Source organism: Meleagris gallopavo, chromosome 28 (assembly GCF_000146605.3).
Source record: "Meleagris gallopavo isolate NT-WF06-2002-E0010 breed Aviagen turkey brand Nicholas breeding stock chromosome 28, Turkey_5.1, whole genome shotgun sequence".
NCBI classification, from domain to species: domain Eukaryota; kingdom Metazoa; phylum Chordata; class Aves; order Galliformes; family Phasianidae; genus Meleagris; species Meleagris gallopavo.
In genome coordinates this window covers 3,796,025-3,813,611 of record NC_015038.2, presented here as the reverse complement: position 1 = coordinate 3,813,611, position 17,587 = coordinate 3,796,025, and the positions used below count along the sequence as shown (strand labels likewise).

Genomic DNA, 17,587 nt, shown 5'->3' with positions numbered 1-17,587 from the left:
ATACCCCCCAGCCCCGGCCCGGCTCTCGCTGCGGAGCTGTGTGCGCTGTAACCCCCCGCGGCTCTGCTCATCCTCTCCCCTCCCCCGATCCCGCTGTACCCCCGGAACCCCCTCCCGCACCTCCCCCTTCCTTCCGGCTCACCGAGCGATCGGCACCGCCCGGCCCGGCCCTTGCGGCGTGGAAAAGCGCATCACCTCGGGTGGGGGCACCGGGGGTTCCTCTGTACTCACCGTTGTCCCGGCGGGGACCAGGCGGCCGGGGGGGTCCCGGGGAGCTACTGCATCCCCCCGGGAAGCTGCTCCATCCCCGCCGCCTCCCTTCCTGCCTCCTCCCGGCGCGGCGCGAGGGAAGGAAGCGAGCAGGGCCGGGGGAGGAGGAGGGGAAAAAGGGAGAGAAGAAAAAAAAAAAAAAATAGAAACCCAACCCCAGACCATAGATGTAGAAGGGAGCCGGGCGGGGCTCAGCTCCCTCTAGAGGCGCCTTGCACGACCCGAGCGTGGGAAAGGGGCTGCGGGGCTGCGCGTCGCGGCTCGAGAGCGTGGGATGCTCGGGGGGTGTCCGAGGGATCGAGGTCCCCCGGGCTGAGCGACACAGGGGACACGCTGCTCTGCAGAGTCTGCATGGGCGAAGGAAGAGCAACGCACCTCTACACCCCGATTCTGCGTGTCCCCGAGAGCTGCCCTGCCTCTTTATGGGGCGTCCTGAGCTGCTGCAGTCTGGGAAGGCTGCAGCTTTTGAGCACGGTTGGTTTCCTCTCTGCCAGGCATCCCCGGGAGGGCAAAGTGCCCTCGTGGAGTCACTGGACCATTTCCAGTGGGGAACATCCCCGTGGGGCCGCCAGGTAAAGAAGGATTGGCGGCGGTGATGATTCACAGATGATTGAGGAGATCCGAAATCCACCAAGACTGGGGAAAAACCCGGGTGGCTGGAGGAGGAGAGGGTGTGATTCATGCTGGAGAACGAGATAGCTCAGCAGGGCTGGCGTTGGCTCAGCACCAATCTGCCCCAGCTGCCCTCCTCCACGACGCTGCCAGAGCCTTTGCTGGCAAACGCCAGAGAAGAAGTTTGGGGCCTCTATGAATGCTTGACTGCTTGTGATCAATTCAGCTGTCTGCCCCATGCCCTGGGACGGCGTGCCCTGTGGGATACTCGGGAAGCTGAGCTGGAAGATTCGTTGAATCCTGGAATGTGTCTGGCCAGGCTTTGCTGGCAGAATGACTGCAGAGGGCTCAGCCCTGGCTCCAGGGATGCCCTGGACAGCAGAGGAGAGCTGTGAAGGGCAAACCAGTGGATGCCTGCAGTGATGGAGAGGGGTAGGGGACAGGACATCTCCTTTGTGTCCACAGCAAAGAGAGGGCTGAGCTCAGGCTGTGGGATGCAGGAACTGCCACGTGTCTGCCAATGGCTGCTGGAGAGTGTTCAAGAGAAGGCCCATAATGGGGAGGAGAGGGGAACTGGGTGGAAAGCTCCAGCCCTTGGATAGCAGTGGCAAATGTGACTTAGAGAAATGGTGATGGTAAGCATTTGGGAAACCCTACACATTGCTGTGCTGCTGCAGGGACAGCCTGGTTTATATTGCTGTGTTTTTAAGATCTTGAGGCAATGAGGAAGAAATTCCAATCCAGCTTTGCAGTTGTGGATATGGATATGAAACATTCCCAGCCTCTCCCAGCTGCCCCTGTTGTTGGTGTGGGTGCTGTAGAACAGCAGCCGCAGAAGGGAGCCCCTGGTGTCAGGATTCACTGGCATTTTAGGAAGTGGTTTCACCCTTGTTTGATGTAGTCTAACCCCATGCTGCTGCTGGTAGGGGCTGAGCCAGCTTTGCACTCCCAGCCCTCCTCCTACAAGAGCAAAGAGCTGCTGCTTCTATGGCACAAAGATGCTTTTTTTTGGCAAGGAGGGGTGCAGCTGTGCTTTGGGAACAGTGTCCTGTGCTGCCTGCCCAGGCAATGAGAAGGAAGGAAGCAGGAGGATGCAGCTGGGGGTGGGAGGGCCTCACTTTCAACATGTCACAATGACATGGCAGCTTTAGATGAGTTTTCTGGGGGGAAAAAACCGTTCTTGCAGCCAGCAGCTTATGGGCTATAGCCAAGCAGACACTGACTGAGCCAGCCAGGAGAAACTCCAAGTGCAGAAGCAAAAATGAGCTGCTACCAGTTTGTCTCCACAAGAGCAGCTTTGTACCAGCAGCAGTGCAGCAGCAGCACGGCCCTGCTGGGCACAGGGACATGGTAGGGATGCCATGCCCTGCCTCAGATGGCAGCCCCAGGAAAACACCCATCAGAACCACATCCTGCTGCCCCACAGGTGGGCTGGACAAGGTGAGGTGGGCAGTTGGGTTTGCTGCAGTTTGCTGCCATCGTTGTCATGGATGTGTGGCACTGCGATGGCAAACACAGCTGCTGCTTTCAAAGCCTTTCACCCTGCTGCTGCCTGCAGGAGTGTTGCAGCTTTCTGGTGTTGGCCACGGAGCTGGAAGGTGTGTGGGCCTTTCATGAGCCTTCCTCCCAGCTCCATGAGCAGTGCAAGCATTCAGGGCTAGGCCAAACCACAGCGGAGCTGAGGATGCTGCAGAGATGAGTGGCTGTGGGTTGAGGGGAGCCCTCCCTTTTAGGGCCCCTCTCTGCCCTTGGTGTGCAGGTTTCATCCCACTGGGTGAAAGAGCCCCTGGCCCTGGGCTCTGTGCTCTGAGCCGTTGGGGACCGTTGAGTTTGAACCTATTTTGAGCCGTTGGGCCACTGGCTGCCCTGCAGCCCCACTCACAGCACCAATGGATGCCCCTCAGGCTGCCCGGCCCTCCAGCCATCCCTCCCTGCTCCAGTTTTTCAGAAGCCTCCTTGGGTACCCACGGAGCTTGCTGGGGGCACAGGAGCCCAGAGCAGAGAAGCAGGAGCAGGGTGCTGCTGTAGGGCCCCACAGCTGGCAGGCAGAGCAGGTTGAACCCACCCATGGGGGGATCCAGGAGCACTGCGAGGATGAGGAGGGGGACAGCATGGAGCTGCTGCTGGGGGAGCTGCGGGAGGTCAGCCTGCAGGGATCGCTGGGCAGCAGCACCAGCAGGAGCTGCCTGACCACCAGCACCAGTGACGTGGAAGTGGCAGTGGAGCGCAATGGGATGGAGGCTCCTGGTGGCACCGTGACCCTGCAGAGCGATGGGGCGGCCGGCGAGGAGAGAGGGGCTGCAGATGAAGCCGTTGGCAGAGCTCTGGTGATGTAAGAGTGGGGGGATGGCATGGGGTTACACTCATTTCAGTGCCATACAGGTGGTGCTCTGCAGAGGGCTGCCTGTTTGGGTACTGTGAACAGCCAGCAGCACATTTCACTCAGCAGTGTTGAAATGAGTCCAGCATTCCCAGTAAACCTATGCAGCATTTCAGCTGTCCCCAGCAGGCAGCTGTTCCCTGGAGCTCCCCAGGTTGCTCCATGCAGACTGCGGCATCGAGCAGCAACCTGTGCAGCACCAAGGAACCTGTGCTGCAGCCCTTTGCAGTCCTTAGCCTCTCCAGGCTGCTGACAAGGGATGAAGTTGGATTCCGAGTCACAGATAGCAGTGCTGCTCCTGCCTTCCTTCAATCTTGCCTAATTGCTTTGCCTCCAGGGATGAGTTCCTTCAAGGTCTGAGTGCTGCTGATGAAGACACCTGCTCTGCAAGCCCTGAGCCGATGTTTTCAATGGATCTTGACACTGAATGGGAGAAAGGGCATCTCCTGAAAGGTGAGAGGCTCAAAGGAGAGAGGACTCCTTTCTCCCTCACCCCTGGCTGCTGGGATTGCCCAGGCAATGGTACCTCTCTCCTGCCTGTGTGTTGCTTTCGGGGGTCTGAGCCTTGGGGCTGCTGGCTGAATGCTGCATTGAGGCTGTGTGTCAGAGAACATCAGCCAGGGGGTTGCCCTGGGAGTCAGCTCACTGGGGTGGTACCCACAGGCCATGGCAGAGAGCACAGAGCATCCCTCACATCCAGCAATGGGAGGGATGGGGCACTGAGACTGTTTCCCACCAGTCCCAGAGCCAGGTGTGCCTGGCTGCTCTCCCATCTCTGGAGGACCTGGACCTGGCACTGTGTCCTCTGTCAGAGGTTTGCTTGCTGTGCCACAGACAGCATGAAGGAAGGGAGGTGGCAGCCCTGGAGAGTCACTGCTTTCTTTGGATTTATTTCAAACAGCAAAGCAGGGCGCAGGATCCCCGAAAGCAGAGCTGTCCCTGTGGAACAGGTTCATCAGTGTGAACAGACACCAATGGACTTTGCGTAAGGTTGGTGAGAAGACAGAGTGTGGGGCTAAGGAAAGGACTGCTGTACAATGCCCTCGGGACTGAGAAAAGGTGTAGGGATGGATCGGTGTAGGGGATGCTAACGATGATCACTAGTATTGCCAAGGCACAAATGCATCAGAGGTGGGGGCTTTCGGTGTTGGTTCTGAGGTTCTTCTCTACCCCTATATCCTTCCTGGCTGAGCAAGCAATGATCTCAGGGCTGTGATGGGCAACACATGGAGGGGTGTTGGGATATTTGCTGAGAAGAGATGGATGAGTGGGAAATAGGGACAGTGGCAAAAGCCAGGCCTTTGGGATTCTCTTCTTGGTCTTACAGACCTTACTGTGACCATGGCTGTTTAACTGAGGCCGGTGGTCACCCAGCAGCTCTGGAGGAAGCTGCATGTGCAAAATGAGCTTGCTGTCTGCCAATCCCACTGCAATAGCTCTTGGGCTTCCCTGACACATTGATCCAAAGTAAAGCAAGAGACGACCCCACAGAGTGGATCCTCGTGTGAGATGGGGTCTGAGCAGGGATGCTAATGATTACCCCTAAAATCTGCACAAGAGCAGGAGCAAGCCCAGAGGAGGCCATAGCAGGAGGAGGATGGGTGTCTGCAATCCAGACAACAAAGCCTGGGTGAGTTTGCAGCAGAGCAATGAACCTGAAGCAGAGCAGAGCCTTCAGCTGCTCTGCCAGGGCTCTGCAAGGTGCTGAGAAAGCAGCAGGACCTGGTAGGGATGCAGGAAGGAGCCGGGGTGCTGGGAGGGTTCGTGGTTTAATGCAGCTGGAGGATGGGTGTGGGGTGTGAGCAGCACCGCGTGGATACCAGGCAAATCAGGCCCCCTCCCTGCTAGCGGGTGCAGTGCAGTAAATCAGCTCCTGGAGAAACGGTCGATATTTCCTTCCAGACAGCAGAGATGGACTCTGGGACAGTGTTTTAACAGCAGTTCGAGGAGTTGCCTGAGCCTGTTAGTAAATTTTTAAAGCAGATCAACAACCAGCGTAACTGTACAGCACAGCCCACCTCTGCCTGGGAAAACCTAGGGGATGAGAACTAAGGGAACAGTTATGGAGTCCAGAGACCACAGTCCTGCTGGGCTTTGTCATTCACTCCCTGCGTGAGCAGGCCCAGCCTCTGCCCTGCCTGCCTCAGCTTCCCATCCAGACCAGAAGACATCCACTGCATTGCACAAAGCACTTCTGAGACCTATGGATGGCAAACTGGGTTGGTGGCAGAAGGCAGACGTAGCATTGTTTTGTCAAGATCAGCCACTGGAAATAGCATTACATCAGAATCCCATTGCACGGAGACGTTTTTCTCACTCTACTGTCTTTTTTATTTAATCCTTTTGCTGCAGGCTCGTGCCTCGAGGAGTTCGATGGAGCTGGAAAGCGAGGAGCAGCCGCTCCTGCGGGCAGATGAGAGCAGCCCCACGAGCCCTCAGCTCCCCGTCCTGCCCGCAGAACCCTCTGCAGCACTGCCGGTGTACAGGTGGGCTCCTCCCCCTGCGATGGGAGCATCCCCTCCGCCGGGGCCGCGTCCGTCCGTCCCGTCTGGGTCTGCCGGTCCTCAGAGCCGTGCAGAGGGATCCCCTCGCAGCACCAGGTGGCACTCTCGGACTTCAAACCGAGCCAGGTTTGAAACCAACGCAGCCGAACGCCGCAGACGCGCGTGGGAGCGTGCGGGGCCGCGCCGGGTCTCCGTGCCCGGCTGGGGGGCAGCGGGGATGGAAGGATGGGAACAGCAACAGCAGGGGGATATGGAGCCGTGATGCTCATGCAGCACACAGCCGATGTGCTGACGTCGGGTCCGGCACAGCTGGGCTGGCTCTGCACTCTGGATGGAGAGAATTGGAGGATCCAGGCAAAGCACTTGTCGTGTGCATCAGATTTATCCAGGTTTTTGTTGTTGTTGTTGTGGTGGTGGTTTGTTTGTTTGTTTGTTTGTTTGTTGTTTTTACAAAGAACCCAGCAGATCCAGGCTGCAGTGTGTGGGCAGGCACACGTTTTCAGTGTGTAGGAAGGCACCCGGAGTTTTATGGGGTGCCGGGTTCTCTGTGTCCCTCTCCTATCCCCTGGGAGCTGTGGGGTGTGAGGCTGATCCCAAAGCCCTCAGCAGCTCTAAGGGAGTGTCTGCAGACATGTCCCCATCCACAAACACGATAGCAGCTATTATAGCAGCTATTGGAGCTGTTGAGTGCTCGTCAAACAGCCGGGTCCAGAGAGCCTGGCATATGCCAGCTTGTCTCTTTCAGGAGTTCAGGAAAGGCTGTCAAGCTGTGATCTGTTTAGGACAAAACAGCTGAAAAGTACACCTTCTGGTTTACACACCTCCTGGTGTATAAATACGGAAGGGCAGTTCTGCATGTCCCTACTAGAGGGCTGATGGTGGGGTGTGCAGGCTGAGCATCATCACCTTGGACCCCTGCTTATGGGGAGTGAAACCCAAACCGTTCTCCTCCTCATCTTTGTCCCCAGTGCAGAATTGTTGCTCACAGAACATTCCCTCCAAATTTTCCCTGTAGATCCAGAATATTTCAGTACACAGAGTTGCTATACTTTCCCACACTGTGGTCTCCTGTCTTTTTCCTAACCTCCCAGGAAAGCCAACCCATCACCTCCTGAGCAGGAGGGCTTTGCGGGCACAGCTACCACCTCTTTGACACATTTCTTTCTTCTGCCAAGGTTTTCCAAAAGCAGAGCAGCCGCTGGTGGCTTTGGGAGAAGCCAGGCAGAGCTGGGAGCAAACAGAGCAGGAATGCCTGGAGAAGGCTGAGGTCAGTCTGGAAGGGAAAAACACGATTGGTGCACTGACGTGGGAGCACTGTGGTGCTCTGTGCTCATTCCTGGTTGTCACCTGGTCAGAGTGGGTCAGGGCTGTGTGCCACCTCCTCCGACAAATCAGGGCCAGTGTGCTGAAAGCTGCACAGTGCCAGCAGCACAAATCTGTTTAGATAAAGCTGTTCATTTCTGCACAAACAGCAGCGCCTTTCAGTGAGGTTTTGTATTAGATGGGCCTGGTTTTAAGGCTGTGCCTCTGAGCAGTCTGGCTCTGCACTCCCTGCCTCAGTTTCTTCTCTCCACGAGGGGTTGCATAGCGCCTCCTGCTCCCTACAGCCCTGCAGGGACCAATGCCACGTTTCTAAATACCCCTGACACAGAGGCTGACGAGGGCTCAGGGCAGTACCAGCGCTCCAACCTCAGGTGCACTTGCTGCTTTTGCTCCCATCACCCAAGTGTTGGTGCCAATGGGACAGGCAGAGAGAGAGAGAAAAATGCAGCTTCCTTCACTCCGTTCTTGGGCAGCCACCCCCACCCCCCCCAAAGCACCGTCCTTGTCCTCAGCAGCCGCAATGGGGGGATGGGAAATCCCGAATATTGTTGGAGATCTGAGTGCGGAGGCGGATTCTTTGTCTCATGCCGTGCAGGCTGTGAGTTTTATCGAGTTGTTTGCTCTGTCTTTTTTTTTTTTTCTTTCCTCTCTTCGCTGCAGTGTGTGGGCAGGCACAAGTTTTCAGTGTGTAGGAAGGCACCCGGAGTTTTATGGGGTTCCGGGTTCTCTGTGTCCCTCTCCTATCCCCTGGGAGCTGTGGGGTGTGAGGCTGATCCCAAAGCCCTCAGCAGCTCTAAGGGAGTGTCTGCAGACAGGTCCCCATCCACAAACACGATCCATGGTGAAGTGGGGGATGCCTGGAGGCCTGAGGTCAGCTGGGATGCTTCTGGTGTCTCCAAATGGGGTTTGAGGCTTCAAGAGAGTTGGTTTCATGCTGATGATTGCAGCACAGCTCCAGCACCCCATGGCTCTCAGTGGGAAATGCTGGAGGTTCTCAGAGCCGCTCAGCTGTGTCCTCCCTCTGTCCCCAGATGCAGCACCTGCAGAGGTGGGAGCAGCCCCACGGAGCCACACCGCCACTGCAGGAGACATCAGTGCTTCCCCTCTGCTGTTCCCAACCTGCCCAGGAGCCCCGTGCTTCATCTTCCTCCTCTTCTTTCCTTTGTGTTTATCATTCATGTGCACACCACGTTTCCTTGCTGCTTTTTCCCTTTCCTTTTCCTTGGAGAAGGCCCTGCGTGTCTCACCACACCCATGGGGTGGACAAGTTTGGTCTGAGGTGGTTTCAATTGAACATTTTGTGTGAATGAGCTCTTCTTGCTTCTCCGTCTTTGCTCTCAAGTTCCCTCATTAAACACAGAATTCTCTGCTGAATTCGTTTTTCTCCTTTCTTTCTTTCCTTCCACCTCCCAGTTTTTTTCACGTCTTCCACTTTCCTCTCTGTGGTTTTTAAGGTGTTTATGGATTAATTTTTTAATTTGGGGGTTAGAAAAGGCAAAGGAGAGGTGTGATCCTCCGATCCATGATGGTCCCCTGATTGTTAAAGGTGACAATCTTGTATGCAGTGTTGGAGAGGAGTTGGAGGACCCCGACCCTGTAGAGGAGAAGACCCTCTGCTCTTCATCTTCTGTTTGAGTACATGGGAGAAACCATGCGAGCAGGGCTGGAGGAGCTGCTGGCAGCCCGGCTCCTGCTAATCTGGGAATTGTATGCCAGGAAGCACACACCCAGCCGACCTGCCCCAGACAAAGCCTGCCGTGTCCGCACCGGCTCTCCAGGCGTTCCCCGCGCGCCTTGGGTTATTTCAGAGTTATCCCAGCATGGGTTCCCTCCCCAGACTTCCACCTGTGCTGGTTGCGGGGTTGGAGCGCATTGCTCCCGGCATGGCTCGCATGCTCTCCTTCTGCAAAATGGGGCTGTGCCATCTAAACTCTCCTGGCCAACCTGAAATACCAGTGGTGAGAGCGGGATCCCCTCCCTGCTTGTCTTGCAGGTGTTCACTTTGGACCCTAACGATGGCAAATTAACCAGGGCCATTGTTACTTTCTCTGGGTTGAGCAGAGCTATTGCGTCAATAGAAACATCCCACATCACCTCTCTGGTAGCAGAACTCTGCGTCCTTGATGTGTCCTTAGAAACCTTCAGCTCCAAATAAACTTCTGCGGGATTTCCTGTAGAAAAGCACTATATAAAATGTGGGTATTCTTAGCAGTGCCCCTCTGCCAGGTCGTGTGTCACACACCAGCACCGGGCGAGGAGATGCCAGGAGGAAGGGTTTGCCTCTGCTGAGTCACTTGGGTTACACACTGCCTTGGGAAGCAGCTGCTGTCATCTGCTAAACGAGGGTTGCCAGAGCTGACCAAGTCATTTCCACAGCATTCAAGCATCCCTGGGTAGGGCAGCCCTCATCCCTGCACCATTCCCACTGTGTGGGTGGGAATTGGAGGGGTCTGCACGGAGCCACGCTTGGCACTGCATGTGGTGGGTGGTGGGAGTGGGCAGGGTGTGTTCTGCTCTCCTCTATCAGGGCAGAGCTGGGCCCACCGCCACGGTGAGCAGCTGCACGCTCACGTGGTGCTCCCACATCCTGCACAACGTATTTCAAGAGGTGCTATTTACAAACACCAACACGGTGCTAGAGCAAGTGCTGCAACCTGCACGGCGTGGAGGAGCCTCTGCAAGCCACTCTGCTTTGCTTTCCTCACACTGATGGGAGCTGCTGCAACGCCGCGGTTCCATCACTGCTGCAGACATGGATGTGCCATGGGAGCACTCCATCCAATTTCCTGCTCCTTCCCCTGTGTCGGTGCAGCCCTGCTGTGAGCTGCGTGCTCTCACTGCTTATTCCCCAGCCCTGCTCTGCTTTGCATGGGATGCTGCACCGACACGAGGTGAATTAGACGGCCCTGTGCCCGAAATAACTTTCCATCTGAGGTTCCCAGGTCTCACAAAGCTGTTGTAAAGTTGAGCTACGAACGAGAGATGTGCAGATATTCCAACGATATGAGCCAACATAATAGGATATTTTCAATGAAATATTCATCTGGATCCTCAGCCTGAGGAAGGAATGGAGCTCTGCTGGCAGCTGTGGACTCACACTAATTTATTTTTTATTACGACCCATTTGTATGATGATGGCAGCTGAGAGGTTCTAGAGATCGCCTCCAGCCTAAGATCCCATTATTTCAGGTGCTCTAAAATTGCAGAGCAAGTAGACAATCTGTGCCCCAAATCTGAAACCACTAAGGATGTAGCCTGGTATTTTTCAAAAACAAAGCTGCTCCAGCATGCACAGCGCTTCCTCTGCACGGGGCATCTGCTGAGCTCTTTCCTCCCTGTTCAGATGAGCCTCAAAAGTCCCCTCTCAGCCACTGGAATCACTGTGAAAGCAATTGTCATTTAGCCAACAAAGAGGGCTCAGAGCCCTGGCCCAGAGGGGAGAAATGTTGGAGAAACAAAGAGCCCATTTTCGAGGACATCGTCCATCTTGTGGGTCAGATGAGAGAAGTGATTCAAGCCCTGGGGGTGAGCACCCGTGGGCAGGAATTTCTCATGGCTGAATCCTCCCCTCCCCTCCCTCCTCCGGGACGGAGCAATGCCCACTTTTATATGCAGATATAATTGCTGCTTTACACGCAGACTTGAATCCCTTTGTAAATGTAGGATGTTGGGGCATCTATCCCTGCTTGCCCCACCACAGCCCTCCAACAGGGACACGTTGGCTTTGTGCAATGGGACACACGAACTGGAGATGTCCCAGTATGGAAAGCTGAGCTGGAGATGCACCTGGCTGGGATAAGGAACAAGAAGTGGCCCCATCAGAGGAACCCATGGCTTGTGCTGCTCGGCTGGGCTGGGCCGTTCCCTCCCAGAGCATTGGAGCATTTTGCTCACTGAGAGCCGTGATTTTGATCAGAGGAAATGTTCATTACTGGTGAGCCAAACATTTGGTGTTGAAACAAAATGCCAGATGGGAAGTGTTCTTGATCCACAATAAATAACACTCTGCTTCACCAACACAAACACATGTTGTGTTCCAGTTTGGGAGTCCAATGAGGCAATCATGTCCTGCCTCTGGATGGGCTTCCGATGATCCACACGGAGCCAGCTGTGCTGCTGGGACAGCATGTTTTCAAGCCATCAGCTCCCCAGGCACTGTGTGCCCACTGTGAGCCCCACTGAGGGGCCGGCGCTCTCAAAAATCCCAGCCTAGATGCTGCTATGAGCCAGGAAGGCAGGAGCTGCATTGCTGCAGTGTGTGAAATAGCTTTTGGGGCTCTCAGTACTATATAAAACCCAATATAATGTTACCTATAATTTTTAAAGCCAGTTCCAGTCTTGCAAATAAAGCACCTCTATGGTTCCCTTTTCTTTCCGTTAGCAGCTATAAACTATTGCCAGCTATTCCTCTTCCCTCTCAGCTTGCCACTGACTTGCTTTGCAGCCCCGATTGATTCACATGGAGAGGCAGCAAACAGCCTCTCCCATCCCATATCCCACAGCTCAGTGCCTGCGGGTGACTCAGCTGCACTCAGCACGGTGTGACTAACTCTTCCCTTCTGCAAACAGGGGTGGCGGGTCTTTGTTCAGTGCATTCTCTGCTGTTGGTGGAAGTTGCTTCTGGACTCTTTTTGACCCACCCCAGTGTGACGAGGTGGATTTGGGAGTGAGCGTGGAAACGTGTCCAATAGGGCACAGTTTCTGTACACCTGAATCTCCCCTCTCTCTTTGCTGAGGGAGCTTTGGGTGGGAAGAAGCTGAGAACTTCTTTGGTCCAGCAACCTCTGGGTGTGGGGAGAGAGAATCCACTCCAAGCCCTCTGATTGCAGCAATGGGTGGGGTGCCTTGAAAGGGGAGTGAGCTAGTGGGGGCATTTCCTATGGGGCTGCAGAGGATGCAGGAAGTTCTTTACTATGAAAGTGGTGAGGTGCTGGAACAGCTGCCCAGAGAGGCTGTGGATGCCCCGTCCATCCCTGGAGGTGTTCAAGGCCAGGTTGGATGGGGCCCTGGGCAGCCTGGGCTGCTGTGAAATGTGGAGGTCGGTGACCCTGCCTGTGGCAGGGCATTGGAGCTTCGTGATCCTTGAGGTCCCTTCCAACCCGGGCCATTCTGTGATTCTGTGATTCTGTGATTCTGTGATGTGATCCACGGTGCCTGACCCCAAACAAAGATATTATGGGTCCCAAACTGTGAGCATCCACCCTATGGGGTCTGCTCTTCCCTAAGCAGTTCGTGCCCTTGGGATCTGCTGTACTATGGCACACGAGGGTGGAATATGAGCCTGAAAATCTTCCCCACCTCTGTGCAGGTGGTCTGAGAACAGACTGAGCTGCAGCCATGGGAACAGCTGGGCTCCTGAGTCAGTGCAAGGTGCTGGTGGGTGCAGCACCGCTCCACACAGCTGCCCTCTGCTCCCAAATTTGCATCCCAACCCTGACGCACCCGGGGATGTAGTCCTGCTGGAACAAAAGCAAAAATGCATTCTACTGCCCAGGATGGTAAGTGGTGTGCTGGACACCTCTTGGGGTGCCTCTGCTCCCAGCATCCCAATTGCTAAGGGATTTCTGCTGCCCAGGGATGAGTTAGCTATGACTGCATGCTGCGCTTGAGGCAGAGCAGATCCTTTCTCCTTGTGAATTCTTTTGTCTGCTGTCCCTCTGCCGATGAGTGTGGAACTTTGGGAGACGTGTATGGGCCCTCACCCCATCGAGCACCCATGTCCCCATGTGTTGGGATAGAGGCACAGCCCCGAGCATCGCCCTCCATCTGGAGCTGTGCCACCAGCATGGTTGTGTGCCCTCACAGCACACTTCCTTCCAGCACTGCAGGGCTGCCCGTGTGCTCCCCTGTTCAGTGTGCCTCACTGTAAGGGAGCAGTGTCTGCCTGTCGCCTGTCCCTCGGTGGGATGGAGCAGAGCACAGGGAGGTGGTGGCACAGCTGGGTTCGGCTGGCTCTGGCCCCATGCCTGCTGTAACCCAACCTCTCCTTCAGCAGCGAAGCGTGCAGTTATCTCAGCAAAGACTGTAATTAGGCTTCTCGGCACCAACTTGTCTCAAAAAGCCAAGCAGGAGGGAAGAACCTCAGATCAGCCATTTCACATGAAACCTCACAGGGGGAAATGGAGGCTGGGGGAGGACTGGCCATGCCAGGTCTTTCTGTGCTGTGTCCCTGTCCCCTGTGACTTCTCAGCGTCCCTCAGCGGGGCCGGGTGCTGCAGTGCATCCCAAGTGGGCTGTGCATCCCCGTCCCAGTGGGGATGGAGCTGCAGTCTGTCCCACCTCCGGTGCTGCGCATGGGTGGCACTGTGCCCGCAGAGCGCATTTCCCCACTCCGATAAGATGTTGTTCATTCATTGTTGTGTGCTGACCATGGTCTAGGCATGGCCTGCTTGGAGGCAGAGGAAATGCTGCTTGGCGTGGTAATCCATCTCGAAAAGAGCTATTGAAAGGGGAGGCTGTGCTGCAGCAGCCGCTGGGCTGGAGCAGCTTGCAGCAGATCCCTCCAGGCTTCTGCATTGGATGGCACACACTGGTGTGAGGAAGGAGAGGCAGAAAGGCTGCCCAGCTCGTGCGAGCAGAGCTGATGTGGTTTCACATATTCCTGGGGCTGCTCTTGAAAATGCGCCTGTCGCTGGGACCACATGAGGCCACGGGGAGCAGGGAGGAGAGGTCAGGAGGTAAAGCAGCGTGTGCCCTTGGGGATGAGCCTGCAGAGCTGCTAGTGCTGTTCTCACATGGGCATGACTGGAGTGGGCAACAAGTCAGCTTATGTGCAGCAAAAAACTGCTGTGCAACCGTGCAGAAGTTTGCATGGAAGCCACAAAAAGGTGACAAGCACCATGCAGGGCAGTGACCAGGCAGCACCGCAAGGGAGGGTTGTGCAACGCTGTGGGTCTTGGGCAACAAATGGGTCAGAATGGGGAACAAGGAGGAGGGCTCTTGCCTCGCCTGCTCTGTCCCTGCTGCCCTCTGCCCTCCGTGCCCACAGCAAGGGTACAGCCCCAGCCCCAGCCCCTGCTCCACCCACTATTAACCCGTATTTGCTTATTAGGGAAGTTGCAAGCCTGTGCAAACACTTCCATTTGTTCTTGATAAAGTGAAGGCAGAAAAATCGTGCCCACAAGGTGTGGCCGGTGCCAGCGGGCTGCTGCGTGCTCGGGGTCAGGCTGCTGGGGTTCAGCTCAGCCCTGGGTGTCCCCAGCCCCAGTGTCACCATCCCTGCTGCTCTCCAGACAACAGCAGCATTTGTCCCAAACTCGGCCTGGTGTCGCTAATGGCAACTACTAATTGTTCTCTAGCTCCGTACTATATTTAATTCCCCGCTATTATTTTTTCCCCTTTTAATCATAAGAAGCCTAAATTTCCCTTGGGGAAGGTTATTGGCTCAGCGGTGGAAATATACCTGCGACTTGCATGGCGCTGTGCCACGGGGGGATTGGCTGTATTTTTAAAACCAAGTACAAAGTGTCTTCAATACCAGCTTGGCTTAACCCTTCCTGGGGAGGCTGGGGGGCTGTGGGGGCTCCTTCCCCTCCCCTCCGCTCAGCTCTTGCTGCTCCCCCTCGGCGCAGAGCGTGCCCATCTGTGAGCTCAGACATGGGGAACAGAGGATGGGCAAGGAGCAAAGGTGCTGGGAGGTATGGCTCAGCTTTGTCCTATTTTCCGACGGCTTCTCTATTCCTTGCTGGTGTAAACCCAGCGTGCACAGGGTTGTGTGAGGGGCATGGCATCTGCAGTGTGTGGCATTTGTGAGCATAACCTAAAGCCTTGACACCTTTGAGGATGTGGGCCAAAGTCATGCTGTCTGAGAGCTATTTTGGGGGAGCGTGGCTGCTCCTGTGGGGCTGCTGGGGAGGTACAGATGGGACGGGCGGGAGGGGGCTGTCTTTCATCTGCTCCCATTAATTAAGTCACCCACGGGGGGCTCATCCCAGCCCTGAAGACCTTGGGTTGCCTTTCAGACAGCTGCTGGTGGGGAGGTTTGGGATTTGGGTTTGGGATTTGAGTAGTCAGTGCTGTCCTGCCTGCTCACTGCAGGGTGCTGGATCAGGAGGAGCACACAGGGGTGTGGAGGGCACGCAGAGCCCAAGCAGCCTCTGCTCTGCATCCATGGGCAGCACTGGGGTCAGAGTGTGCCCAGAACACACTGACATGGGGAGCAAACCCTCCTCGTAGCCAAAGAGTCCCCCTGTTCTGTATGGCTGCCAGCAGAACCTTCCCGCAATGCACACAAGGGCCCAAGTGTCTCCCTTCCTCCTCCACGAACAAAGGAGGCTACAGTTATTTTTCTCCTCCCGTCTGCATGCAGCTTCACCCTTGCACTCCCAACCTTGATCTGGGACTCCCAGTGCCAACACTAGCTGGGGACCCAACAGGGTGGGAATTCTGTTTGGATACCACAACCCATCAGACTCCCCAGCCCCAGAGTGCCCAGCATCCCCATCCCTCTCTTACTGCTGTATCTACTCCCTCAGCCCCTGCCCAACCAAGAGCTCCAGTTGGGCTCTGGAGGGCTTTTTGGAGGTTTGTGTAGCCAATCCCACCCCACAGTGCAGCTGCAGTGTTGGGAGCACTCACTGCGGAGCCCGGCAGCCCAGGGCCATCACGGGGAGAGTGTGCAGGAGATACAGTTGGAGGGGAACCTCTGCCAAAGGAGCATCATGTGGACAGGACAGGGGGGGCCGGGGGAGGGATGTGGCCCCTCAGTTGGAGCAGCTGCCTGCAAAAGGAGCAATTTCAGCATGGGAAAGGAATGTGGTTCCGGCCCCGCCAGGGATGAAGGCTGTGCCTGGGAGAGGGGTGGCTGCTGCGGCACTGACTCACCGGCCGCCTCTCCGCAGCCGCTTCCTCTCCGGGAGGCAGAAACTCCCAGTTTTTATTTATCGCTTGGCCTAAAGTAGGGGGTAAGGAAGGAAACGCTCTTATTTTTAACTCCTCTATCTTCCCGGGACCTGGGCTGTGTGGGGAGCGAGGCGGCCACCCAGAGTGTGTGCCTGCGAGCATCCCCAAGGCCGGGGCTGTGCCGCTCACCTGGGGCTGTGCTGTGCACAGAGCATCCCACGGGCTGGGAGCCGCCCAGGGACCGAGCTGTGGGAACACAGGAGGTTGGCAACGTTGTGGTTGTGGCTGCGTGGTGGGGCAGGGATGCACCACTAAAATGCTTTCTATTCCCTGTCCTCGGTGGAGTTGGTTGGGATGTTTGGTCCAGAGCGGGAGATGCAAAGGAGAACGCAAGAGGCTGCGACTCGCTGCTCGTGTTCTTCTGGACAGGAGAAAGCAGGCCAGGCACAACTTGTGTTCAGCGCAACGGAGCTTTTGGCCTCTCCTAGTGATTTCATTGCTTGCTGCTCAACAAACACGAGCAGCCCCCTGAGAAGGATGAGTGCACTGGGAGCCTGCAGAGGAGGTGCCCAGCAAGGATGTGGTGCTCACGGATGGGTGCACAGCACTGCTGGCCGAGATGCTGTGTGTGCCTTTGATCAGAGCGGCTGATCTGTGCACAAAGTTTTGGTCTCTGATTCCACTGGGGCTTTCTTTGAGCTCCTGTTTTGAAACCTTCATTTGCTTTTAGCAGCGGCATTTTTTTTTCTTATGATCTTCTTTTTTCCCCCTCTGTTGCCCTGAGATAAAGGCTTCTAAATTTGTCCTGTGCTGAAAACGCAGCTAATCCTGATGGACCTGAATTCACATCTCCCCCAGAGGAATTGCACTAATTTTTTTTCCCCTTTGTTCTGCCAGGGGACCTGTCCGTTTCCTTGTGGAAAAAAATAAAATCCACTATTTAGGGCAAGGTTTAGGCTCCTGAAACCTGTGTGCTTGTTTGTGAAAAAAAAAAAGAGGACAGAAGAGAAATAAACGAGGAAAATGCATCATGTTGTTTTTTTTTCCTTCCCCTTCCGATATTGTTTTTACAGCAGTCAAGTTTTAATTAAAGTGTAGAACTAGGGCAGCTGTGCTGTCCAGAAGATGTTCTGAGGACGTGCTCCTTTTCCACTGGTGTTATATTGGGAGCCCAGAGCTGCTCGCCCAGCCTGGTGCATTGGGTGATGGGCTGCAGGCACCAAGAGGGGCTTTGGGGATTGGGGGGAGGGGTGGTCCTTCCTGCTTGCAGCTACCGGTGGCGATGAGGGGGGTGGGCATAATGAACGGGGCTGGTAGTCGGGGGTGAAGGGGGCGAGCTCGTGCATTGCACAAGAAGAGGTTTTGTTGATGGTGGAAGGGGGATGGAGAGGTGGCAGGAGGTGCAGCTGCTCCAGCACGGGGCTGGCTTGCTGGCAGCTGGGCTTCAGGGATTTTCCTGCCACAAGTACTTGCCTGGGGGAGAAAAATCCAGCCAGAGCCGGCCTGTCCTCACCTGGGGCTTTCGCCGGCTCTGCCGGTGTTGCGGGATAGCTGTGCTGCACCTCGGGGGGAGCGCTGCCCCAAGGGCGGCTGTTGTGCCTTAGGAGGGAGGCTGGAGGGCTGAGGGCCGCGTGTGCTGGTCCTGGGGGGGCAGAGA

The 17,587-nt window shown here is 55.9% G+C and overlaps 1 protein-coding gene across 2 annotated transcripts; it reads left to right on the top strand.

Moving 5' to 3' along the window:
* Positions 1–203: 203 nt before the first annotated feature.
* Positions 204–8,463, top strand: LOC109371080. Of its 2 annotated transcripts, none has more exons than XM_019623296.2 (6): positions 204–3,214; positions 3,600–3,715; positions 4,164–4,252; positions 5,615–5,892; positions 6,942–7,033; positions 8,121–8,463. In XM_019623296.2, exons 1-5 carry the CDS (start codon positions 2,772–2,774, stop codon positions 7,030–7,032), a joined length of 1,017 nt encoding a protein of 338 aa, XP_019478841.1. In that variant the 5' UTR covers positions 204–2,771; the 3' UTR covers position 7,033; positions 8,121–8,463. The 2 variants fall into 2 exon arrangements, with proteins under 2 accessions (XP_019478841.1, XP_019478842.1); XM_019623297.2 differs by having other exon boundaries at positions 415–3,214; positions 5,615–5,748.
* The last annotated feature ends 9,124 nt before the right edge of the window (positions 8,464–17,587 follow it).

What these genes read in the sequence shown, in the direction of transcription:
- LOC109371080 (XM_019623296.2), top strand. Translation starts at nt 2,772, where the DNA reads ATGGATGCCCCTCAGGCTGCCCGGCCCTCCAGCCATCCCTCCCTGCTC. An exon ending in GAAAGGGCATCTCCTGAAAG is followed by an intron (nt 3,716 to 4,163) that starts GTGAGAGGCTCA and finishes TATTTCAAACAG; the next exon opens with CAAAGCAGGGCGCAGGATCC. An exon ending in ACCAATGGACTTTGCGTAAG is followed by an intron (nt 4,253 to 5,614) that starts GTTGGTGAGAAG and finishes CTTTTGCTGCAG; the next exon opens with GCTCGTGCCTCGAGGAGTTC.